The sequence below is a fragment of the Peromyscus eremicus genome, chromosome 16_21 (assembly GCF_949786415.1).
Source record: "Peromyscus eremicus chromosome 16_21, PerEre_H2_v1, whole genome shotgun sequence".
NCBI classification, from domain to species: domain Eukaryota; kingdom Metazoa; phylum Chordata; class Mammalia; order Rodentia; family Cricetidae; genus Peromyscus; species Peromyscus eremicus.
The window spans coordinates 16,561,526-16,582,214 of NC_081432.1; the positions used below are offsets into that span (position 1 = coordinate 16,561,526).

Here is a 20,689-nt window from a genome sequence, read left to right on the forward strand (position 1 = left end):
TCAAGCCCAATAACATGCCATCATTCATTCACAAATAGTTCTTGAAGGCCTACTGTGTGTTAGGCGTCAAATTGAATGGGGGGGGAATTAAACACATATAAATAGGCAATTTGAGTGAAGGAATTAAGCGTGACTAAAATAGGCCCTAAAGAAAGAAAGCTGGTCCATTTTTTTTTTTTAAATAAAAAAACATAATAGGTACATTATATAATACAAGATGCTAATGAGTTAAAAGGACACAGTCATCTCTTTAACAAAGAAATTTACTCCAATTCTGAAGAACATTTCTCTATTTTTTTCCTCTCAGGAATAAAGCAGACGCTGTCATAATCTAGTCCCTCCAACAGTTTGCATGATTTTGCAGGAAAACCGGTTTCTCTGATTGTTCCATTTGTGAATAGGTGACGGGTAGCTTCTCTGCCTGACCTGACCCACCACCTATCCGGGGATACTGGAATGTTCTGGAAGAGCACATGTCAGCTTGAAATTGTCACAGGAAGACGTTAACTTTTGACAGTGTCCTTTCACAAATGAATGAAGGAGAATGGCTGCGTATTGAAGATTGCCAATCCAATCACCGGAAATTGTTTTGTTAAGTTTTACAGAATTATGGATAAAAAGATGGATGGAAGTAAGCAGACCACAATCACACACAGTTTATGTAGTTGGATTGTGCAGCTTTTCGGGTGATGCTTAATAGACAGTATCATTGTTCTCTATAGAGGTTATATGTAACCTGTCTTAACCTAGCTGTTTCTATACACATGGTAGCAACAAATATAGGCTTTAGTAGGCAGAGCATAAAGAGAGATTGTTGTAAAGATCAAAACCACAAATAACATGAGTATCCGACTACTTATAAAAGCATTCATTTTGAAATGAGACTGATTAAATATCATGATTTTACTTTTGGCCAAAATCATTATAAATTTTTATAATGCCTTTCTTCTTTAATAAGTAAAAATAAGAGCAATTATTCCTATCAGTGTTATTAAGAAATTTCCCATAATTTTAAAACCATACTTCAGACATTAGGTATCATTTTATTTTTTGAGAACAAGATACGATCTTTGCAGGTCAATGTGTCCAATACTGTCTCTGTGGCTTTGTGTAGGACACTCGACAATGCTGGAGAGAAGGTATGAGCAGGGTCTTTGACCAAGGGGACAGCCAAGCAGGACAATTCATAACAGGCTTTTCATGCAAACTGCCAAGGCAGACACAGTCAGACAAGCAAACAATGACACATTTCAGCTTAAACAGGACAAAAGACTTTGGACAACTCAACAGAACATCCCGGCCGCCCCCAGTCCCATTTCTTTAAACGTCTTGTGTGCTTGACACATTCAAAGTTATCTTACTCATTGGTTGACTTCTTTTACTTCTCAAAGCCCATAAAGGTTACACTGTGCCATAAGTGCTTTCTAACTCTACTTACACATACAAACAGACACACACGTGCACGCGCGCACACACACATACACAGCATTTGTGGCAAACATTGATCCAAAGCCTGCAAATACCTTCTCTTACACTGGTTAAAATGAGACGGTCGGTCTAGCTTTAATAAGTACACAGAGAAGAAACATTTCAAATTAAAGGTGGGTCGACGGATGCACAACGTTAGCGGAATGCTTGCGGTGAGTCCCACATGCTTCGAAAGCACAAGGTAGCAGAGATGCCACACCAAGTCAAGCCACTATGGGTGTGTTCTTTCAGCGACACACATCGACTGAAAGCGTGTGAAAAAAAGAAAACCAGAAGAAGAAGAACAAACTGAAGACAAGAAGAAGACGACTATGGGTGTGACAGAAAAAAAAAATTGAAAATGGAAAGGAAAAAAATTGTAGACATTCTGATCTTGTCTATGAAGATCCTACCCAATAAATTTTGTTCCTTGAGGCCCAAGCTGCAGGATTCGGCTAACCAAGCTCTCGCCCTCATTTACAGGGGGAGGATGGGTAGGAAGGTGCAGTTTACTGAGTAACATCCATGCAGCAGGAAGAGAAACAAGAAGGGGAGATTGTGAACACACTGTCCATCACGACAGAGCCTGCCTGCCTTGCCAAGTGCCACCTCAGACAATGAAGCAAAATTCAGTGTTCCTTCTTGTAAAATACCCTACACCCCAGTGGGTTATGTCTCTCCGAGTTAAACGTTTTGAAAGAGACGTGCCCGAAAGGTAGCCATTTATGCAGTGAGGTGCTATCATTCATTCCACCTGTAATAGTTTCTAAGGATGGTGCCTTGACTTCCATGGGTGGCCGCAGGGATCCAACGCACCCGTGGGGGGAGGGGGCAGAAAGCATGCTTCTTGGTTAGTAAGTGCCTTGGCCAGTAACTGAGTTAAGGACCCACAGCCTATTATGCAGCTTGGTGACCTTTGACACCACACCCAAGTCCCCAGTGAGGTTCATGAAGCCGTTTTGAGTTAATGTCTTGAGTTAGCAAGGACTAAAGGAAAATCAAAGACGTGGTGAGAGGACCAACGTAAAATCTGGAGAAACTTACCCTAAAAATTGTGCCCCCGCAGGACCCATTTCTACCAGCCTACTGGCTAATCCCTCTCCTTCCACCATGGGGGGTGGGTTGGCCAGTTTATGTCTCTTTACCAGGCGGCAGGTGATGCGGGTGGGGGCCGTACACTTGCGTGGAGGGATGATGATGCGCATCCCGTGGTGGCGGCTTCCTCGCATGGAGCCCCCTCTCGCGTCCACCATAAAGCTAACCAGAAACCTGCGGGAGGAAGATCAGATGCCATCACGGACAGAAGTAAACTCGGCACAGAGTTTGAAACTCAACGTAAAATGTACAGTAGGAAAAGGCAGCTGCTGTGCCTTCTCTAAAACAACAGTTGGAGGTCACTACTGTGGAGTCACATCAGACATGCACGGATCTCAGACTCAGGGCAAAGATGGAAAGACAACTGGGTTTCGGTGGCAGGAAGCTCCCTCCCAGGAGGCAAGGAAGTCACTGGAGGCACAAAGAAGGAACAGTGATAGTCTTCAATTGAATTAAAATTATCTATGAAAGGGATGCAGATTTAAAAAAAAAAAAGATCCCCACCATTTTCTGTAGCCTTTGAGGATGGCTCAGGCGACAGTCAAGGGTCATTTTCATTCTCTCTAGTTTCTCCCCTAACCTGTTTATGGGACCTCACTCCAGTACACATAAGACGAGACTCCACAGCATAGTATAAAACACACAACTTGTGACACAAAGGGACAATTCACTCATACCAACACTCTCAATTTTTACTAAGATGAAATAGAAAAATAAAAGCAGGTGACTAGATTTGCTAAGATTTTGATGGAAAGGGATTGAATCTTTTCAATAACCGTTTAAACAATAGAGGCTAAAAAGCTATTAAAATCCCCTATATTTGAATATGCCCTGCGGTAATGGAAGTAGAACCGAAACATCATTTCTGAGAGTGTCTGTGTTTGTCATCAGGCTTTATGTCAAAGCTAATAAGGAAAATGGTTTTCCTGTATGTAGCTAGATCAGTGGAAAGCCTTCTCTGTCAGCAATGGGCACTTCGGTGAACGCAAAACCAATAGACAGATGCAACACAAACGTATCCTTACATGATGATTTTTATAGCTGAAATATACACATGATTCAAGTAGCACCAGAGAGTGATCCTCTGCAAACGCTATGGCTCCCTATAGTATTATTTTAAGAAAATAATCCTATCCATCAAAATTCTTGTCTATGTAATTATCTAAGCATGGCACTAACATCCTGCCAACAGGTCTGAAGCCCCTACGTAGCTGTGGGTTTCTTGGCAAGGAAGACTTCCTCAGCAAACTGGCCTGCCATCTCCCACAGGGCACCCCAGCGGGGTGGAGAGAGCCCTTCAGCTGAGTGTGTTTCTGTTATCAACTGCTCACCAGCGAAGGGGACTCACCTTTTGCTTAGGGTTTGGATTTAACTAGTTTTCTCTCTCTGTTGTTTCGTGTGCTTGCTATGATGCTATCTTGAGAGACTTTTGCTTCTAGAATATGCAAGTCAGGAGGGGGAAAGGCTGTCTTGAAAATAAGGAGACAATAAACGAAAAGTCTCCCTTTTCCACCAAAGAAAATGGGAATCTGCTTCTATTCACCAACATGAATTGCATCCAATGCAGAATGGCCTGCAGCTCCTATGAAAGTGTTCTGAAGTGCTGAGTTTTCTTAGACACACATGTATTATATAGTGTGTGCGTGCACACATGAGCATCATTGGCTGATGTAGTTCAATAACAAAGGCACTACTGTAACAAGATAATAGGACAAAAGTCTCAGTTTTCTTTGTAATTAGTGGTGAAGATCGATTATCATCACTAGGTGTGCGAAGAAGGACTCAGCACAAACCCTGGGCTTGAAATCGTGGTTGTGCTAGTGCAAATGCACACTGGAGTGTGTGCCTGGGCAACAGCTGAGCCTCAACAATACAGGCAGCATTTCAGATTGGGTTGGCATATTCACCACCTGACCCGCACGGCCCAGCAGAGTCCCCATACAGCAAACACATGGCCAATGTCAGCTGAATCAATCTATGAGCAAAATTTTGCTTCGTGAGCTCAGAAACGGCACAGGTGAGATTTGGCTACTAAGACTAACAAATGGACGCGCAAACAGAGATGTAGGGTGACGTTAGCTGAGTGGTCTGAAGGTAGCATAGGGAGGTTTTGGGGGGCAGTCTAAGACTGTGCCAGCTACAAAGACTATCAGAATCGATGGAGTGAATAAGAGGATGTGAATGACAATCTGGAAGAACCTCCTCCTGGACACTCTACAGAGTACATGGCACATGGTCGGTGCTTGCAGCCATTTATCATTCAAAATCTTTAATTTCATAGAGCTAACAGAGGGAGGAAAGGTGTGGGTGGGTTAGGTAGGCCATGAGTGTGAAACACAGTGATTTGTTTTCCAAACTCATTCTGTATAAGACCTGAGCAAAACCCAAACGACATGCAACACAGGTTGTAGAAACAAAGAGAAACACACAAAGGTGATCTTTCAAAATCTCTATCGTGTTGCTGGTCAGATTGCGTCACGAGCGCCACGCGCGACCCTATAACTGCTAGGCAGAGGCGTCTCGTTTTGCAAACGGCAGGGTGACGAGTGCGGACATTGTACAGACACTGACGCCATCTAACTGAGGGATGTCACATAAATGAAAAAAGTACACAGAGGACACGGTTATCACCTTGAGTCATACTGAGGCAGCGGAGACGAGTAGCTGCAAAATAATTTAGAAAGCAAATGGGAGAAATTAATGTACGGTCATTAGAAGCAAGCAACAGACAATGTCAATGACAAGCAAAAGGAAAAACTCAGAAAATGAAACCACGGCACTGAGCATTTGTGGGACAGCCTGGAATACACGTTTGCCTTAGCTGCTGTGGAGCACAGTCCTCAGACCTGGTATCAATGCTTTGAACTCCAAGTGGGACTTCTCTGGCTGTCCTGACATTGGCTGTGTTTGAGAGAAATTAAAGAAATATACCCTGATACATTTATTATTTTAATGTGTGTACATGCTGTGCCTGTGTATAGCATACATGTATGGTTCCTCTGTGTGTGTGTGTGTGTGTGTGTGTGTGTGTGTGTGTGTGTGTGTGTGCCACAGTGTGCATGTAGAAGTCAGAGGACAGTCTTAGCTGCTGGTCTTCAGTTTCCACCTGGTTGAAGTCTGTTGTTACTGCTGCAAACAGCAGGCGAGCTGGCCAGCCAGCTTCCAGCGATTCCAGCTCTGCCCCATCTCTCTTTAGGAATGCTGGAAATATAGTTGCTGCTGCCTCATCGGGCTTTAGGATCGGGTGGATATTTGCTCAAGTGCTTTATCCACTCACTAGCCTAGTATTTATTATCTTAGCAAACATTTTCCCTCCCATTTATATGGCTATCAGTGATCTCATCAGTGAATTACCTACTAAAGAATCCAGCATCTGAAAGCACACTGGTTATCATTTCACTGACTGCAGCGGGTCACTGTTCAGTTTTCTGCCATGAGACAGGGACGAGGAACCCTTTAATGTGGTTCTTATCAGCACTTCGGGGGCACATGCATTGGTATCATGTCATTTTAAAAGATTTCTTTATTTTCTTTTAAGATTCATTTCTTTTTTTTCCCTAATTATAACTTCATTGGCAATTTTATTTCAGGAACGTAGAAGGTGCCAAAGTCAATTGGAAGCTTTCAAGTTTACAGCTTCTTTTGGAAAACGGCAACCGCACAAAACAAATCATCAATTAAAAAGGGGCTGATATCAAATGAGAGGGAACTGAAGACAGAGTGCGCTGCTTACAGGGACACTTGGCTCAGTGAGTGAGGCGAATCAATAATACATTTGATGTTTGTGTGCACATATGTGCACATTTGTGTGTGTGTAGACGAATGTGGTTATAGGTGGCTGAGCATGCTCCTCTGTGTATGTACATGTGGCTGGGATTGCTCCTCTGTGTATGTACATGTGGTTGGGCATGCTCCTGTGTGTACATACATGTGGTTAGGGGTGCTCCTGTGTGTATGTACATGTGGTTAGGGGTGCTCCTGTGTGTACATACATGTGTTTAGGGGTGCTCCTGTGTGTATATACATGTGGTTAGGGGTGCTCCTGTGTACATGTGCATGTGGAAACTAGAGGTCAACTTGGGGTGCTGTTCCTCAGGTGCTGTCAGTCTTGTCTCCTTAGCCAATGACAGTGTCTCTCGTTGACTCGGCACTCAGCCATCAGGCGAGGGCAGTGGGCCTGCAGACCCCAGTGATCTGCCTGTCCATACTGTCTCTCCCTCCCTGGGATGACAGATGGGAGGCACCATGCCCAACTTTTTTATGTGGGTTCTGGGGAATCAAACCCAGGTCCTCATACTTGTGTGGCAAGCACTTTATCGATTGAACTATTTCCCAGCTCTATACTTCATATTTTTATAGGGAAGAATAATCAGATATATATTTTTAAAAAGCTTCATTTTAGAATAAAATTAAGAAAAATAACTTGGTTTTAAATCTTTTTCATTGGAAAGGAATTTTAAAGATTTCTAGAAGACCATAATGGTCAGGAAATTTTGCTGTATCAATAATTGATTTTTTTTCTGATACTCTACTTTTAGGAATAAACACAGACAGACTTGTCCCCCAAAGTACTTATTAAATGATTTACAAATGCAAACCACACACTCTCACGAATGAGCATGTATTTCATCGGTGAATATATCCACAGATATGGAGGTTTTCAATATGCATGGATAACGCTAAATAATAAATGCAATGTGAGTGGAATGGAATAAGGAGAGATAACATGCAGGCACTTACCCAGAATGCACGGGGCTTGAGACCAGGTTCACATTGTCTAAGGTGTCTGCTGCCCAGCTATAATGTCTGAGAGAATCTGAATCAAACTCCCTTGTGAATGTCAGGTGCTGAAAAATGAAACAGAGAGCAACATCAACCACCCTCATGAGACACCAGCTTTCTTTATACATACAAAATATATCTATATTTCTTTATAAGCCTGGAGAAGCTAACATTCAATATAAAGAATTTGTAAATCCTGTTCATAGGGTCTACATTAGGGTCTGTATAGAAGAACATTTAAAAAATAAAGTGTACTGACAAAATATTTCATGTAGAAATCGTAAGAAAGCACCCTGGCATTATCTGTATGGTAAAGGAAACACTGAGAAATTAATTTGCGTGCTTTTCAGCAGCTCACTTCTGGTCCAAATGAATCCTACAACTTTAAAATCTCTCCCCATTCTCAAAATACAGATTCAATCCTGATGACTCTAACACCCATGGGCCACTGTGGCTGACAACAGTCTAGTCTCCCACCAAGAAAGCCTGATGAAAATATAGAAACTCGGAAGTAGCAGAGGGCAAGTTGAAATGCCTGAGAGTTGAAGATCTGGAAGCCAGAGGTTCACTTTCTGTCATTTCTAAAGTGGGAACGTTTGTCCATGGTCAACATAGATAGAATAGGTGTTTGTGTCTACAAAGATGGCTGCTGAAGAAGAGGAAGCCCAAGAAGGTTCTGACGGAGGGCTGGGTAGCCTCAAGCATGCTATAGTCTTGTAAGGACATGAGCTAAACGGTGGGGCTATGAAAACATACCAAGAAAAATCCCACCAAGCATGTGAGCGTTCGTCCGCAGTTTTATGAGAAAGTGGATGAAGACGTAGAACTTATAAAGGGAATGGACGCAAAGATCACGTCAGGGCTGCAAAACTAAGATTCAGAGGCTCCAAAGTACTTGCCTCATTGTAACAAAGACTTGATTGAATTAAAGTGGCCACCCAGGGCAGAAGGGATAACTTAGCAGGAAAAGTACTTCTATGCAAGCCTGCTGAGCTGGGTTCAACCTCTGGAACCCACATTAAAAGCCAGATGTAGTACAAGCATCTGTAATGCCAGCCAGCACTCCTACAGAGATGGGAAGTGGAGAGAGGAGACTTGAGTACACACACATTCATTCTCTCTCTCTCTCTCTCTCTCTCTCTCTCTCTCTCTCTCTCTCTCTCTCTCATATTAAATTAAAAGGGTGAGAAAATATAAGAAATCAAAGAACACCACAAGAGGTTCAAGTCCTCCTCCACGAATGGATCAACAGACAGTTCTAGAAGCAGAAAGAGTGACAGAGCAGATAACAAGGGACCTCCAGGCGCTTCCCCGATCTGAAGCCTGTGTTCTCAGAGGATGCACTGTGTGCCAAGGAGCGTGGGAGAGGGAAGACACCACTGTGCCCACTCGGGTGCATCAGCATGAAATTTCAGAACCCAGAGCCGGAGATGACCACAGACTTCAAACCTCCACCCTACTGCAAACAGCAAAAATATGGCCAAGATGACAGAGTCATCCCTCAAGTGTTCTAAGAGGAAATGAGTTTTCAGCTCCCAGCTCCCTGACTAGGCAAACCAAGTTCATGAACAGGTATGTCTGGATACTTAAAAACCTAAAAAAAAAAAAAAAAAAAAAAAACCTAAAAAAATGGATTAATCACATAGTCCACAAGGGTAATACTACAAAGCATACTCCAACCAAATGAAGGAAGGACTAAATCAAAATTTAGAGACAAGACTAAGAACACACTCAGAGAAGGTTTGGACCATGTGGGCAAGCCCTATGGGATGAGTGACTGGAATGTCCAAAGAAGAAGTAAATACAAATTCTAGGGAATTTTCTTTAAAGAGTAAAATTGAAATTCAGGTTTAATAAACAACACATTTAAGGGTAGTACTTACTTTTTTTTTTTTTTTTTTTGAGACAGGGTTTGTCTGTAACCCTGGCTGTCCTGGAACTCGCTCTACAGACCAGGCTGGCCTTGAACTCACAGAGATCCACCCACCTCTGCCTCCTGAGTGCTGGGATTAAAGGCGTGCACCACCACCGCCTGGCTTTCAAGGATAGTTCTTAAAGAGGTATAAAAATATCAATACTAGCCGGGTAGGGTGGCATCTGCCTGTAATCCTAGCACTTGGGAGACAGAAAGCAAGGTGACCTAGACAAGATGGGGGTGACATGATATTCTATACTCAAAAAACAAAACTTATTTTGGCCGGGCGGTGGTGGCGCACGCCTTTAATCCCAGCACTCGGGAGGCAGAGCCAGGCTGATCTCTGTGAGTTCGAGGCCAGCCTGGGCTACCAAGTGAGTTCCAGGAAAGGCGCAAAGCTACACAGAGAAACCCTGTCTCGAAAAACCAAAAAAAAAAAAACAAAAAAAAAAAAACTTATTTTGTCCATATGAAATACATGTCTACATATGAAATACAGACAGAACCCCACATGAAGTACAACTCCTTGGGAAAGAGCAGGTCAGAAGCACACACGGTTGAGGAAGGGAGACAGACACAAACATTAAAGCTTCCTTTTCCAATTGGGGAAACCAATAAAGTCATTTCCCCAATGGAGAAAATCTACCAAGCAATAACACACATTTCTTATTTGGAGACCTGGAAGCAAATACGACAAGTGCAACCAGAAAAGTACAACCAGCAACAGTCCCTGGGGAGAAAAATCAGGGCGCAACATACACGCAGAGGCTGCTTTTTCTCCTAACGAGTCTAGCTTGTACGACAGCCTGATGCTCGACTTCAGCTGTACGGCTTTGGCAGTACAGTCAGAATTCGCCAGGGATGCAGGTCAGTTGGCAGAGTGATTGATTGCCTAGCATGCAGGAGGCCCTATGCTCGATCAATACACAGCACAGAATAAACCAGACACGGGGGTGTGCATCTGTAATCCTGGTGCTCTAGAGGATGGGCAGCGGCTCAAGGTCATCTTTCGCTATATAGCGAGTGATTTGTAGTCTAGCCTAGGCTACATGAGAACGTGCCTCAAAAAACGAAACAAACTAAACCAACCAGCCAACTAACAACAAAAAAACCCTGAACTTGCAAATATACCCCGAATGACTCAGATGATTCATTTTGTGTGTGTACATGTAGGTGCATGGTGTGTGTGAGTGTGTGTGAGTGTGTGTGTGTGTGTGTGTGTGTGTGTGTGTGTGTGTGTGTGTGTGCGCGTGCGCGCGCGCTGCGTATCATACTTCAAGAGTTGTTTACACCTTGGGTTTTGAGAGAAAAGGTTTCTCACTAGCCTGGAGCTTACCAATTTGGTTAGGCTGGCTGGCCAGCAAGCCTTAGGGATCGTCTGTCTCGACTTCCTCAGCACCGAGATTATAGCATGCTGCCAAACCTTACTTTTTACAAGGATCTGGGGCCAGGAATCATGTCTTCACACTTGAGTGGCAAGTCCTTCAATGATTGAACTATCTCCTCAACCTTAAAGAACATAATAGCTCTGACATTTAAAAAATAATCTGTAGAACAGTTATATGAAGGTTACTGTCTAGGTCTTAGGAAAATTAAAAAATGAATGAGAAATGGGTATCACTGCATTCAACAAAGAGAAGATATAGTCAGAGTGTGTGTGTGTGTGTGTGTGTGTGTGTATGTGTGTGTGTGGTGTGTGTGTGGTGTGTGTGTGTGTGTGTGTGTGTGTGTGTGTGTGTGTGTGTGTGTTTTAGTGCTGGGACTAGAGTGATGGGTCAGTGGTTCAGAGCACTGGCTGTTCTCACAGAGAACCTGTGTTTGGTTCCTAACACCCATACAGAAGCTTACGACTATCTGTAACTCCAGTTCCAGAGGATCCAACACCCTCTTCTGGCCTCCACAGACTCTGTTTACACTTGGTGCAGATATATGCACGCAGGAACATATACCTACCAGAAACTTCACAAACAAACAAAAAGAATCTAATACAATTGGATAGAACCTGGATCTTAACCTCAGACAGCAATAAACCACCTCAGAAACTCATCCTCAGCCTGGCCAGATCTACTAACTACTTGGACCAGCTGTTAGAGATGTCAGCAGCCAGCTGTCAGGGTAGGGTCAGGGACTGGACGCAAAGCTACTCAATATTTTTGGTGGTGGTGGTGGTTGGGGGTTGTGGGGACAAATTACAATTTGAATGTGTGAGGCCCTGGGGTTATTTTCCACTTGGACCATTTTTTGTTTTTTAAGTCTGATAAATTAATAATCTTCCGCCTCTTTGTTAATTACAGTAAATTATTTACCTCCAGCACTCAAGAGTAACGTCCCGGTGACATGAATTATTGAAACCATGAGTTATACCACACAGAAAGGTATCCTGCCATCATGCAATATTTACTAGAGAGGATGTGCCAGCTTGCCAGGATCCCACACCCCTCTTAGATTTGCTTCCTCTCCTCATCTCTTGAAGCTCTTTGCCACCCTCAGAGCCCAGTCACAACACAGCTGAGCAGATGGTAGACCTGACCACACTAGGGAGCTAGAATGTTCTGATGTACCTCCAAAAAGCAGCATTTCAATATTAGGTGCCGGAGTAATCTCTCCTCGGGAGTTCGCTTTTCTCTTTCCTGGAGGTTGGTTCAGGTTTATGAGTGGCCCTAAGTGAGTCTGAATAACTTAAATATAAGCTACCAGAGTGTTCTTCCTATAGGGAAGCTTTCTAAAACAAAATAATGGCAACTCAATCGAACCTGCAGTTCTACAGGCAGATCATGAATTGGTTAATTTCCTTTCCAACTGTCTCCGGAGACACTGTACAGGCTAGAGTTTAGGTAAAACTGAACTGTGACGTGCCAGCATCTATTAACTTTAGAAAACAATGTTAATTTCAAAGTGTCCTGGCCATCACTGCACATGGCTCCAAAGCTTAGCCTTAGCTCTACCAATAACCATTCAAAAGGGCATGGGTCTGATCTCCAGCACCACATACCCGGGGAGAGTAGCACACACCCATAATCTCAGCATTAGGAATGGGAAGGCAGGAGGGTCAGGAGTTCAGGGTCACCCTCAATGAGGTAGTGAGTTCCAGGCCAACAATGGGCTACATGAGACCCAGTTCCGAGGTCTCACAGCATGGAAGTAGGGCCTAGTGAAGACGTTCAGCTTTGGGGCGGAGACACATAGCTGAACGGGGCAACTCCTTTTCTCACTTCCTGTGGGTGACCCTTGCTGCGGGTTACTGACTGGAGCCAACTCAAAGGTGATGGTGGGCCTCTCCATGCCCACACTGAGTGTTCACATCAACTCTAGAAATGTGGGGCAATCATTTGAGCCGTTGATTCAGGGAAGCAGCTAGAAGGGCTGGCCGAGGTCCAACAGCCATGTTCCTGTGCCAAGGCCTGCTCCTGGGCATAGTGACAGCCAGCAACTTTTCTCCTTCCACTTCTATGGCTACAAGTGTGCTGACTACCCTCCAGACTCTTCTGGCCATGGGTAAGGGGTGCGTGTGTTTAGGGGATTAGTTCGCATACCCACTTGGTACAAACAAAGCCAACTTTCAACAACTGGCCCCCCCATGGAAGCTTGGCTCTACTGTTTCCCTGGTAACATCTGCCAGCCTGTGATCCTTGGCATGTTTCTCCATTTTCACGGCGTCTTTGTCTTTCCCTCATTGACAAAAGTCTTGGTGAGACTGTAAGAACATCCTGGCAACAACGCCATATTGGCGAGAAGCTGTAATACTACGGCATCTTTAAATGTAAAAAGACTGCCACACTCTCCAGAGAACTCTGGCTTAGGTTAGGTTATTTGTTAAAATAAGATGATTTATTGGGGGAAAGAACAAACCCCCAAATGTTCCAGTGTCAGGCCAAACCCTGGGACTTTACAGATAGTTACACAGGATGCTTGTATCAATTGACAGCTCCCATTCAATTACAACATGACATCTTACAAAAACCTAGGTCCGATTTATTCACTCAAACAGGGCTTAATCCTTTGAAATTTTATTTTGTGTTTGAGACAGGTGCCTGATGTTCAGCTCTGCTACTTTGTCTCAGATTTACTGTGGAGTCCAAGGTGCTGGGGTAACAGGGGTTGGTGACCACCTTGGCTTTCAATTCCTTTTAACAGTGCTACAATAATCCACAGTGTAGTAATTCAATGGTAAAGATTGCCTTAGGTTCTCGGAGTCACCAGAACCTCTTAGATCTCGGAGTGATATTACACTCACTTTACAGTTAAGGAAATGGAGGCCCAGAAAGACTTACAAAATCTGGCATCGCAAAGACACCAGCTGGCACACAGTGGCTTCAATGCGACAGTATATTAAAAACGGTTCACACTGACTTCCTAGGGCCTTTCACTCCCATGTCAAAGGGAATATTGACATTCTTATCGTTTTCATCGTGGAAGTGACAGCGGGGGTGGGGGGGCCCGCATTATTACAATCAAACTACACACTAGTTAGTGGAGTCCAAAGCCTGACTAATGATGAGGTCACTGTCTCCAAGAGCTTAATATTTTCCCAAAATAGCATCTTAGCGGCTCTACGCATCGGAGGAAAGGGGAGAGTAAGAACACACTGGCCTCATTAAGCGGGCCACACCCTGAAGTCCAGGTCTGGAAATAAATAGAACACATTGGTCTTACAAACCAGGGCACGCCCAGGAGCCCAGATCTGGGAATAAACACTAAGTACAGAAGAAGCGGTCAGGAAGGGAGAGGGGAATGGAGAGAGGGAAGAAAGGAAGAGATGGGTCAAGAGGATGAGGGAAGGGAGAGAGGGAGAAAACAAGAAAGGACAGTGGAGAGAGATCTAGCTGGCTCTATTGTTGGGTCACTCCTGACTGCTGTTAGCCCCTCGGTGCCGAAAGTTAGGGTCAAGACCCAGGGTGGATCTGGAGCCCCCCCACCTCTCCTAGACTGTCTGCTCTGCTGCCCTGAGAGACTGGGGAGTGTGGACCTGCCACCAGTGCCCAACAGGTCGCCTAGCAACAGGTTACGCACAAAACCTCAGGGCATCTAGTCTGAAGAAAAGCAAATGTGATTTTCTGGAGCAACCGCTGGATGGGGCAACCAAACCAATGTGTCAAGTGAGAATTTCATCCCCAAAGCAGACAGGACAGGGCAAGCTATGTGCTTGTCCCTTTCTTCAGTCAACAAATCTGAGGATGAGGCCTTGAGTGAGGCCGTATACTCCACTGCACAGGGATCCAAGTCAAAATCTTGCCGTGCCTCTGAGTGTACGGTAGGGCGGGGGGTAGGTAATATTAACATCTCAACGCTCTGTGGTCACGGGATGACCCAAGTAATGCTTGCAAGAGTCTATCTTGCAAACCATAAACAAAGCTCATCCTGGAGTTGGCTCTCAGAGGCTGGCCCTAGGTTAGTCAGCTCTCCCTTCATCCTGTCTAGTGCCTTCCCAAAGTTGCCAAGCTTCTAGTATGTAACAGATCCAAGGTAGGTAGGGCAGTAGGATTAGTTTCCTACATTACTGTCTGGTATCTTGCCTAGTACCTTCACTAATCTGCTGAGACCCTTTCTCCCTATGCTTGGGAGTGGAGGGTAGAGGTGAAGGGTGGAGGGGCGGGAGGGAGTGCTACCCTCTAAAGCATTGGTTTTCACCCTTCCTAATCACTACAACCCTTTCATACAGTTCCTCATGTGCCGGTGACCCTCAACCATAAAGTTATTTTCCTTGCTACTTCATAGCTTTAATTTTGCTACTATTATGAATCATAATATAAATATCTGATATGCAGGATATCTGATATGTGACTCCTGAAGGGGTTGCGACTTACAGGTTGAGAACCACTGCCCTCAAAAGGCTGCAAATGTAAGGATTTTTTCTGTGCTACAGGCTGCTGCTAAGATCTCCGCCTTCTTCCAGGCTTCCTGCTTCCAGGAGCTGGCCTTCATTACAGAACCTAATGGGGCTGCAGAGATGGCTCAGAGGCCAAGCGTGAGTACTGCTCTTGGAGGGGACCTGAGTTCAGTTCCCAGCACCCATGTGGGTGGCACACAACTGCCTGTAACACCAATTTTAGGGAATCAGAGGCCTATAGCCTCTGTGGGCGCCTACATGAATGTCCATATACTTCCACAGAGAGAGAGAGACTTAATTAAAAAACAAACCTTTAAGTAAAGGCCTAGATTGATTAGCTGCTGTCTCAGCTCATCTCCCTTTTTAAACTTGGAAAAAATCTTCACTACTTTAAATACAGGGAAGCCTAATGCATCGAGGCAAAAACAGCTAAAGGGCAAGGCTTCTTGTGTTCGTTGCGTCTTTCCATGCAAACTTGTGGCGTCTGTGCACTTTTCGGACCACGGGGAGAAGAAGAGGGAGCAACCACTGGGTTGAAAGACATCAGCTGAGCTGAATTTGAGAGTACCAAGAGTGCTCGGCATAGGGCACTTGCCTTCCAAGGAACAAGATTGACAGGGGGACACACCAAAGTACACACACCAAAGTGAGCAAGTCAGTAAATGACGGTATCTATTCATAGGTGGTGTAAGGCTTGGAATGAGAAATGTCCCCTACGGGCTCAGGTATCTGAACACTTGGTCTCCAGGTATCAGTGCTATTAGGGTGTGTGTGTGGGGGGAGATACATCTTTGCTGGAGAAGTACATCACTGGGGGTGGGCTCTGAGAGGTGATGGCCTGTCTCACTTCCGGTGTGCTCTTTTGTGTTTGTGGCTAGAGATGTGATCTCTCAGCTTCTAGTTCCTGCCAACGTGCCCACTGCTCGTGGGCATGCCTTCCCCAATGCCCACTGCTCGTGGCCACGTCTTCTCTATGCCCACTGCTCGTGGCCATGTCTTCTCTATGCCCACTGCTTGTTGTCATGCCTTCCCCTGCCACAGTGGCCTCTTAGTCTCTGAAACTGTGGAAAGCCAAAATAATCTCTTCCATATCTTGCTTTTTGGTCACTGTGTTTTATCACAGCAACTGAAAAGACACTACCATTGGTGGTTCGGAGGCATCCAAGGAGACAGCAAACACAAAAGGCGTGAAATCTTTTAAGAAACAGAATCCATTAGGGATGGTGGAACATGCTATAATGCCAGTCCTTGAAAGGTCAAGGCAGGAGGATCAGAAGTTCAAGGTCACTCTTGGCTACGTAGTGAGTTTATCTAAGATCCTGCTTTTAAAAACCAACCACCCCCCCCAAAAAAAAAAAACCCTGGAGAAATGGAGTCCATAAAAGTAGATCTGATTCAAGCCAAGTATGGTGGTACACTTCTCTTACCCCAGCCTCAGGAGGCTGAGGCAGGAGGATCTCAAGGCCATTCTCAGGTACCCAGTGATTTTGAGCCCGGCCTGCACCACATGAGAAACAAGAACAGAATCACCTCAAGCAGCAACGAAACAATCTAAGCAGGCCTTCCCTTCCCCCTCAAGTACTTGTTGAGACTGACCACTAGAGCCTCAGAAAGCATTTGGTTTCCCCCTCCCTTTTCTGGTATCGACATTGAACGTAGGGTCTCACACATGCTAGGGAAGTCCTTTATCATTGAGCTAAACCTCCAGCCTCTTTTTCCTTGTTTTAAAGACCATGCTGGCCTTGAACTCCTAATCCTCCTGCCTCAGCCTCTCTAGTAATTGGGGTGGCAAGTGTGCACTACCACACACAGTGAAAACGTACGTAGAGATTAGGATTTATGCTATAATGAAGCATGGTTCTTTACGATTTCTCAGTTTGATTGATTTACATCTAATTTAGCTGTGTTTGATGGAAGGAGGTTAACTGAGGCGGAGCCTGTGGGCACATCACCACCAACTAACCCCCACGACTTAAGAAACTCACAATACCAACTTCTCTGCCTTCAAACAGATCCGGAATCTTGCTGAGCCATCTTTGTGAGGTGTTGAATGAATTCCCCGGGTACTGCTGGCCAAGCACTTCCAGGAAGAAAGCAACATATTAAATGTCACCAGGCCAGGTGCTTATCTCCCTGGGGACTGTCCAGCAAATCGTTCATGTGAGGCTGGCTATCTTCTGCCACTATGCCCCTTTCTGAGCCCTGCTTAGAGTTGCATAAGCAGAAGGAACAGCAAAATTAGTGGAGTGGGGAGTCAGTGGAGTGAGACTCAGAAGAGAGAAACCTATTAGCACAGGGGCCTTCTGGATTACACAAGCTTTTCCTCCTATTGCTGAGATGATTGGCAATGCTAAGATCTTGAGAAAGCAAGCATACAGTTTCTGCTGAAGGACCCTCCAGTGTGCATATTATGGGCTAAGTGCTATGGAATAATCCTTCTGTACGCTGTGAATATGTATTACTTTCATTGGTTAATAAAGAATGGACTGGTCTACAGTTGGGCAGGAAGAGATTGAGTGGGAAAGCCAGACTAGGAAGATGCTGGGAAGAAGAAGAAGGGTGGAGCCCAGACTAGGGTTCAGATGCAGAGAGAAGCAAGGTGGGCATGGCATACTTAGAGAAGGTACCAAGCCACATGGCAAAGCATAAACAAGAAATTTGGGTTGATTTAAAATGTTAACAGTTAGCTAGTAGCAAGCCTGAGCTATTAGCTGAGCATTTATATTTAATATTAAGCCTCTGTGTTGGCTATTTGGGAATGGCTCGTGGGACAGAAACTTCTGCCTACAGCTAAGATATCAAACAGTCCAACAGCTCATGGCACACTGCATGATCACAAACACACACAAAGTCATAATAGCCCCTAAAAGGACCAAGTTTAATTCAAAGGAACTAGAATCTTAGGCTGAGACTCTCCCTGAGGAGAGTGACAGGTCTGAAAGATGTGACCAATGCCTGCTCATCTGTGATAGCCTCCAACAATGTTTGCAGAATTATCTCCACAGTCAGCCTTTGGGCAGGCAGATTTAAAAACACTTTAGTTAGACCTGGAAAATGGGTCACTATTGGAAGTCCTGCCCTGCATCCTTAGGCAAAAATCATGAGGGAAAAACTTGGACTAAAAGGAAGTCTGCAATAGGTTCACACTGTCCCTAAGTGAGCGAAACTGCAGGGAACGCAGGCCACTGTTCATCTTCTAGTTGGAAGTGGCAAGAGATTCCTTTTAAAAAACAAATGGGGGGTGGTGGTGCTTGGGAACACCAAGGTTTATAGCTATATTCTTGAAGGATTGGTAGGTCATCTTACTTTTATTTTGTTAGGGTTAGATTAGTCTACTCCTAGATAGAGAGCCGGAAATAATAAAGTCTAGCCCTTCAAGATGCCGGAAGCCTTCTAGTGTGGCTGTGGACATCACATTCCACCTGGAGCTAGAACGCTAGTAAAGACAGAGACCCGGGTTCAACTGGGACAGGGGAAGGTTGGAATTAGATTATTACTGGTTTAAATGAAAGTCTCAGTGGCGCTGGCTGCAGGGGCAGCTGCATCCAGAAACAGCTCATCGGGCCTCACGTTCTACCCCCAGAAACTTTATGGGTTAGCTTCTTTCCCCAAAGGCAAGATGTGATCTGTAAGATGGTTCAGTGGGTAAAGACAATCGCAACCACGCCTCCTGAAAACCTGAGTTGCTCTGTGCACACGCACACCACCACCACCACCACCACCACCACCACCACCACACACACACACACACACACACACACACACACACACACACACACGCACGCACGCACGCACGCACGCACTTCTGTTTGTTTTTTAAAAGCCTAGGCTAATTTGAGTCTTACAAGGTTGTCTCCAATTTTGCTTTGTTGTTATTGTTGGTGTTAAGCCTTTGCCGTGATCCCTGCAGGAGGAGGAATGCCCTAAGTAGCCACATTCGGGTCTCATCCTTGGAGGAGAGGAGGGGATTCCACCCTTTATAAAGTGAGTCGGGCAGGCAGAACCTGCCCATCAGATACCAGCTCTGCCGCTCAGGGGTGTGTCAGCAGAAAGCCAGGCAAAGGTCAAATACTTCCATTCCTTTCAAAACAATGCACATGACCTACATCTTGGCTCTTCATATTTCATACCTGTGGCTGAGTGTTATAAGTTTATTCATTGTCAATGCACTAAGCTAAAAATCGTTAGAAATAAGAATCATGACGATTACCGTGTCTAAATATAATAATCTCGTATGCTGCAAAACAGTGTACCAGAGGCACACACTACAATCATGAAAATGACGGCCAGGTGTAAGACTTGGGGACCAGGTGTCGAATCCCTGGGCTCCTTATAGGCTTTGCAGGGGGGGGGGGCGCCCCAGCCAAGCTGATGGATAGATACTGCAGCCACTAAACGGAGGCAGTCTGGAAACGGATAGCCAATGATTCTGCCACTTCAAGCTGTGCCCTCCACCACCACCACCACCCCCCAACCCCCGTGGGATGATTTAGTCCAGTCATGTGGACTTCGCCTTTAAAGAGGCCAAGAAATCATCTCCTCGGGTTGATGTGAAGTAATGCTGGCGAGATGCTTGGATTAAGTCCAGGCACTCCAGTGTGCCACGTTTACCGCCGCTGTAAGCATCCTCGCTGCTTAAGGCACATGATGAATGCCATTCTTTGTTTGAGTCGGGGACTCGCTGCTGTGGACCATGCACTATCATTTCATAAGCCACACTAGAGAGCTGCTCTCAATAATTCTATCAGAAGACATAGTGCTACCTATTGATGTCACTCAAGACAGCCAGCCTTCCCTTGAGATCTTCCTCCCTTCTCTTCATTAATATCTATCTAGAAAGGTAGGATTCCAAATACAGTTGATAGTCTTTTTTTTTCTTTCTTTTCTTTCTTTTTTTTTTGGTTTTTCGAGACAGGGTTTCTCTGTGTAGTTTTGGTGCTTGTCCTGGATCTCACTTTGTAGCCCAGGCTGGCCTCAAACTCACAGAGATCCGCCTGCCTCTGCTTCTCGAGTGCTGGGATTAAAGGCGTGCGCCACCACTGCCAGGCCAGTTGATAGTCTTTTTTAAAAATTACATTTTAGGGGCTAGAGAAATGGGTCAGTGGTTAGGAACACTAACTGCTCCCCCGAAGGACCAAGGGTTTCAATTCCTAGCACCCATGTGATGGCTCACAACCATCCATAACTACTGTTCCTGAGGATCTGACACCCTCTTCTGGCTTCATGGCAAAACACCCATACATACTAAATAAATTAAAAATAAATAAAATTTCTAAATTACATTTAAATTTGTGTGTGTGTGTATGTGCATGTACATGTATGAGCACATATGCCAAGTGGTATGTGTGGAGGCCAGAGAGCAACTTGTAGGAGGAGTCCATTTTCTACTTCTGAGGGACTGAACTCAGGTTGGCAGACCTGGTGGCAAGAGCTTTTAGCTCTTCCTCTTTGGCTGGTTTGAGATAGGCTCTCATGGACCGGGCTGGCCTCGAACTCCCTATTGTAGTAAAGGATGTCCTTGAATTCCTGCCTCCACCTCTCAGGGGTTATGCCACCACGCCTGGGTTTATGTAGTACTGGGGACCAAACCCCTGGCTTCATGT

At 44.9% G+C, this 20,689-nt stretch overlaps 1 protein-coding gene across 1 annotated transcript in view; it reads right to left on the reverse strand.

Moving 5' to 3' along the window:
• Ank3 (ankyrin 3) overlaps positions 1-20,689 on the reverse strand; it is a 594,813-nt gene that overhangs the window by 63,484 nt on the left and 510,640 nt on the right. The window contains exons 27-28 of the mRNA XM_059281286.1: positions 7,303-7,409; positions 2,512-2,736 (exon numbers count right to left, since the gene is read on the reverse strand). Of these exons, the coding sequence (XP_059137269.1) occupies positions 2,512-2,736; positions 7,303-7,409 (332 nt within the window). The remainder of the gene's footprint in view (positions 1-2,511; positions 2,737-7,302; positions 7,410-20,689) is intronic.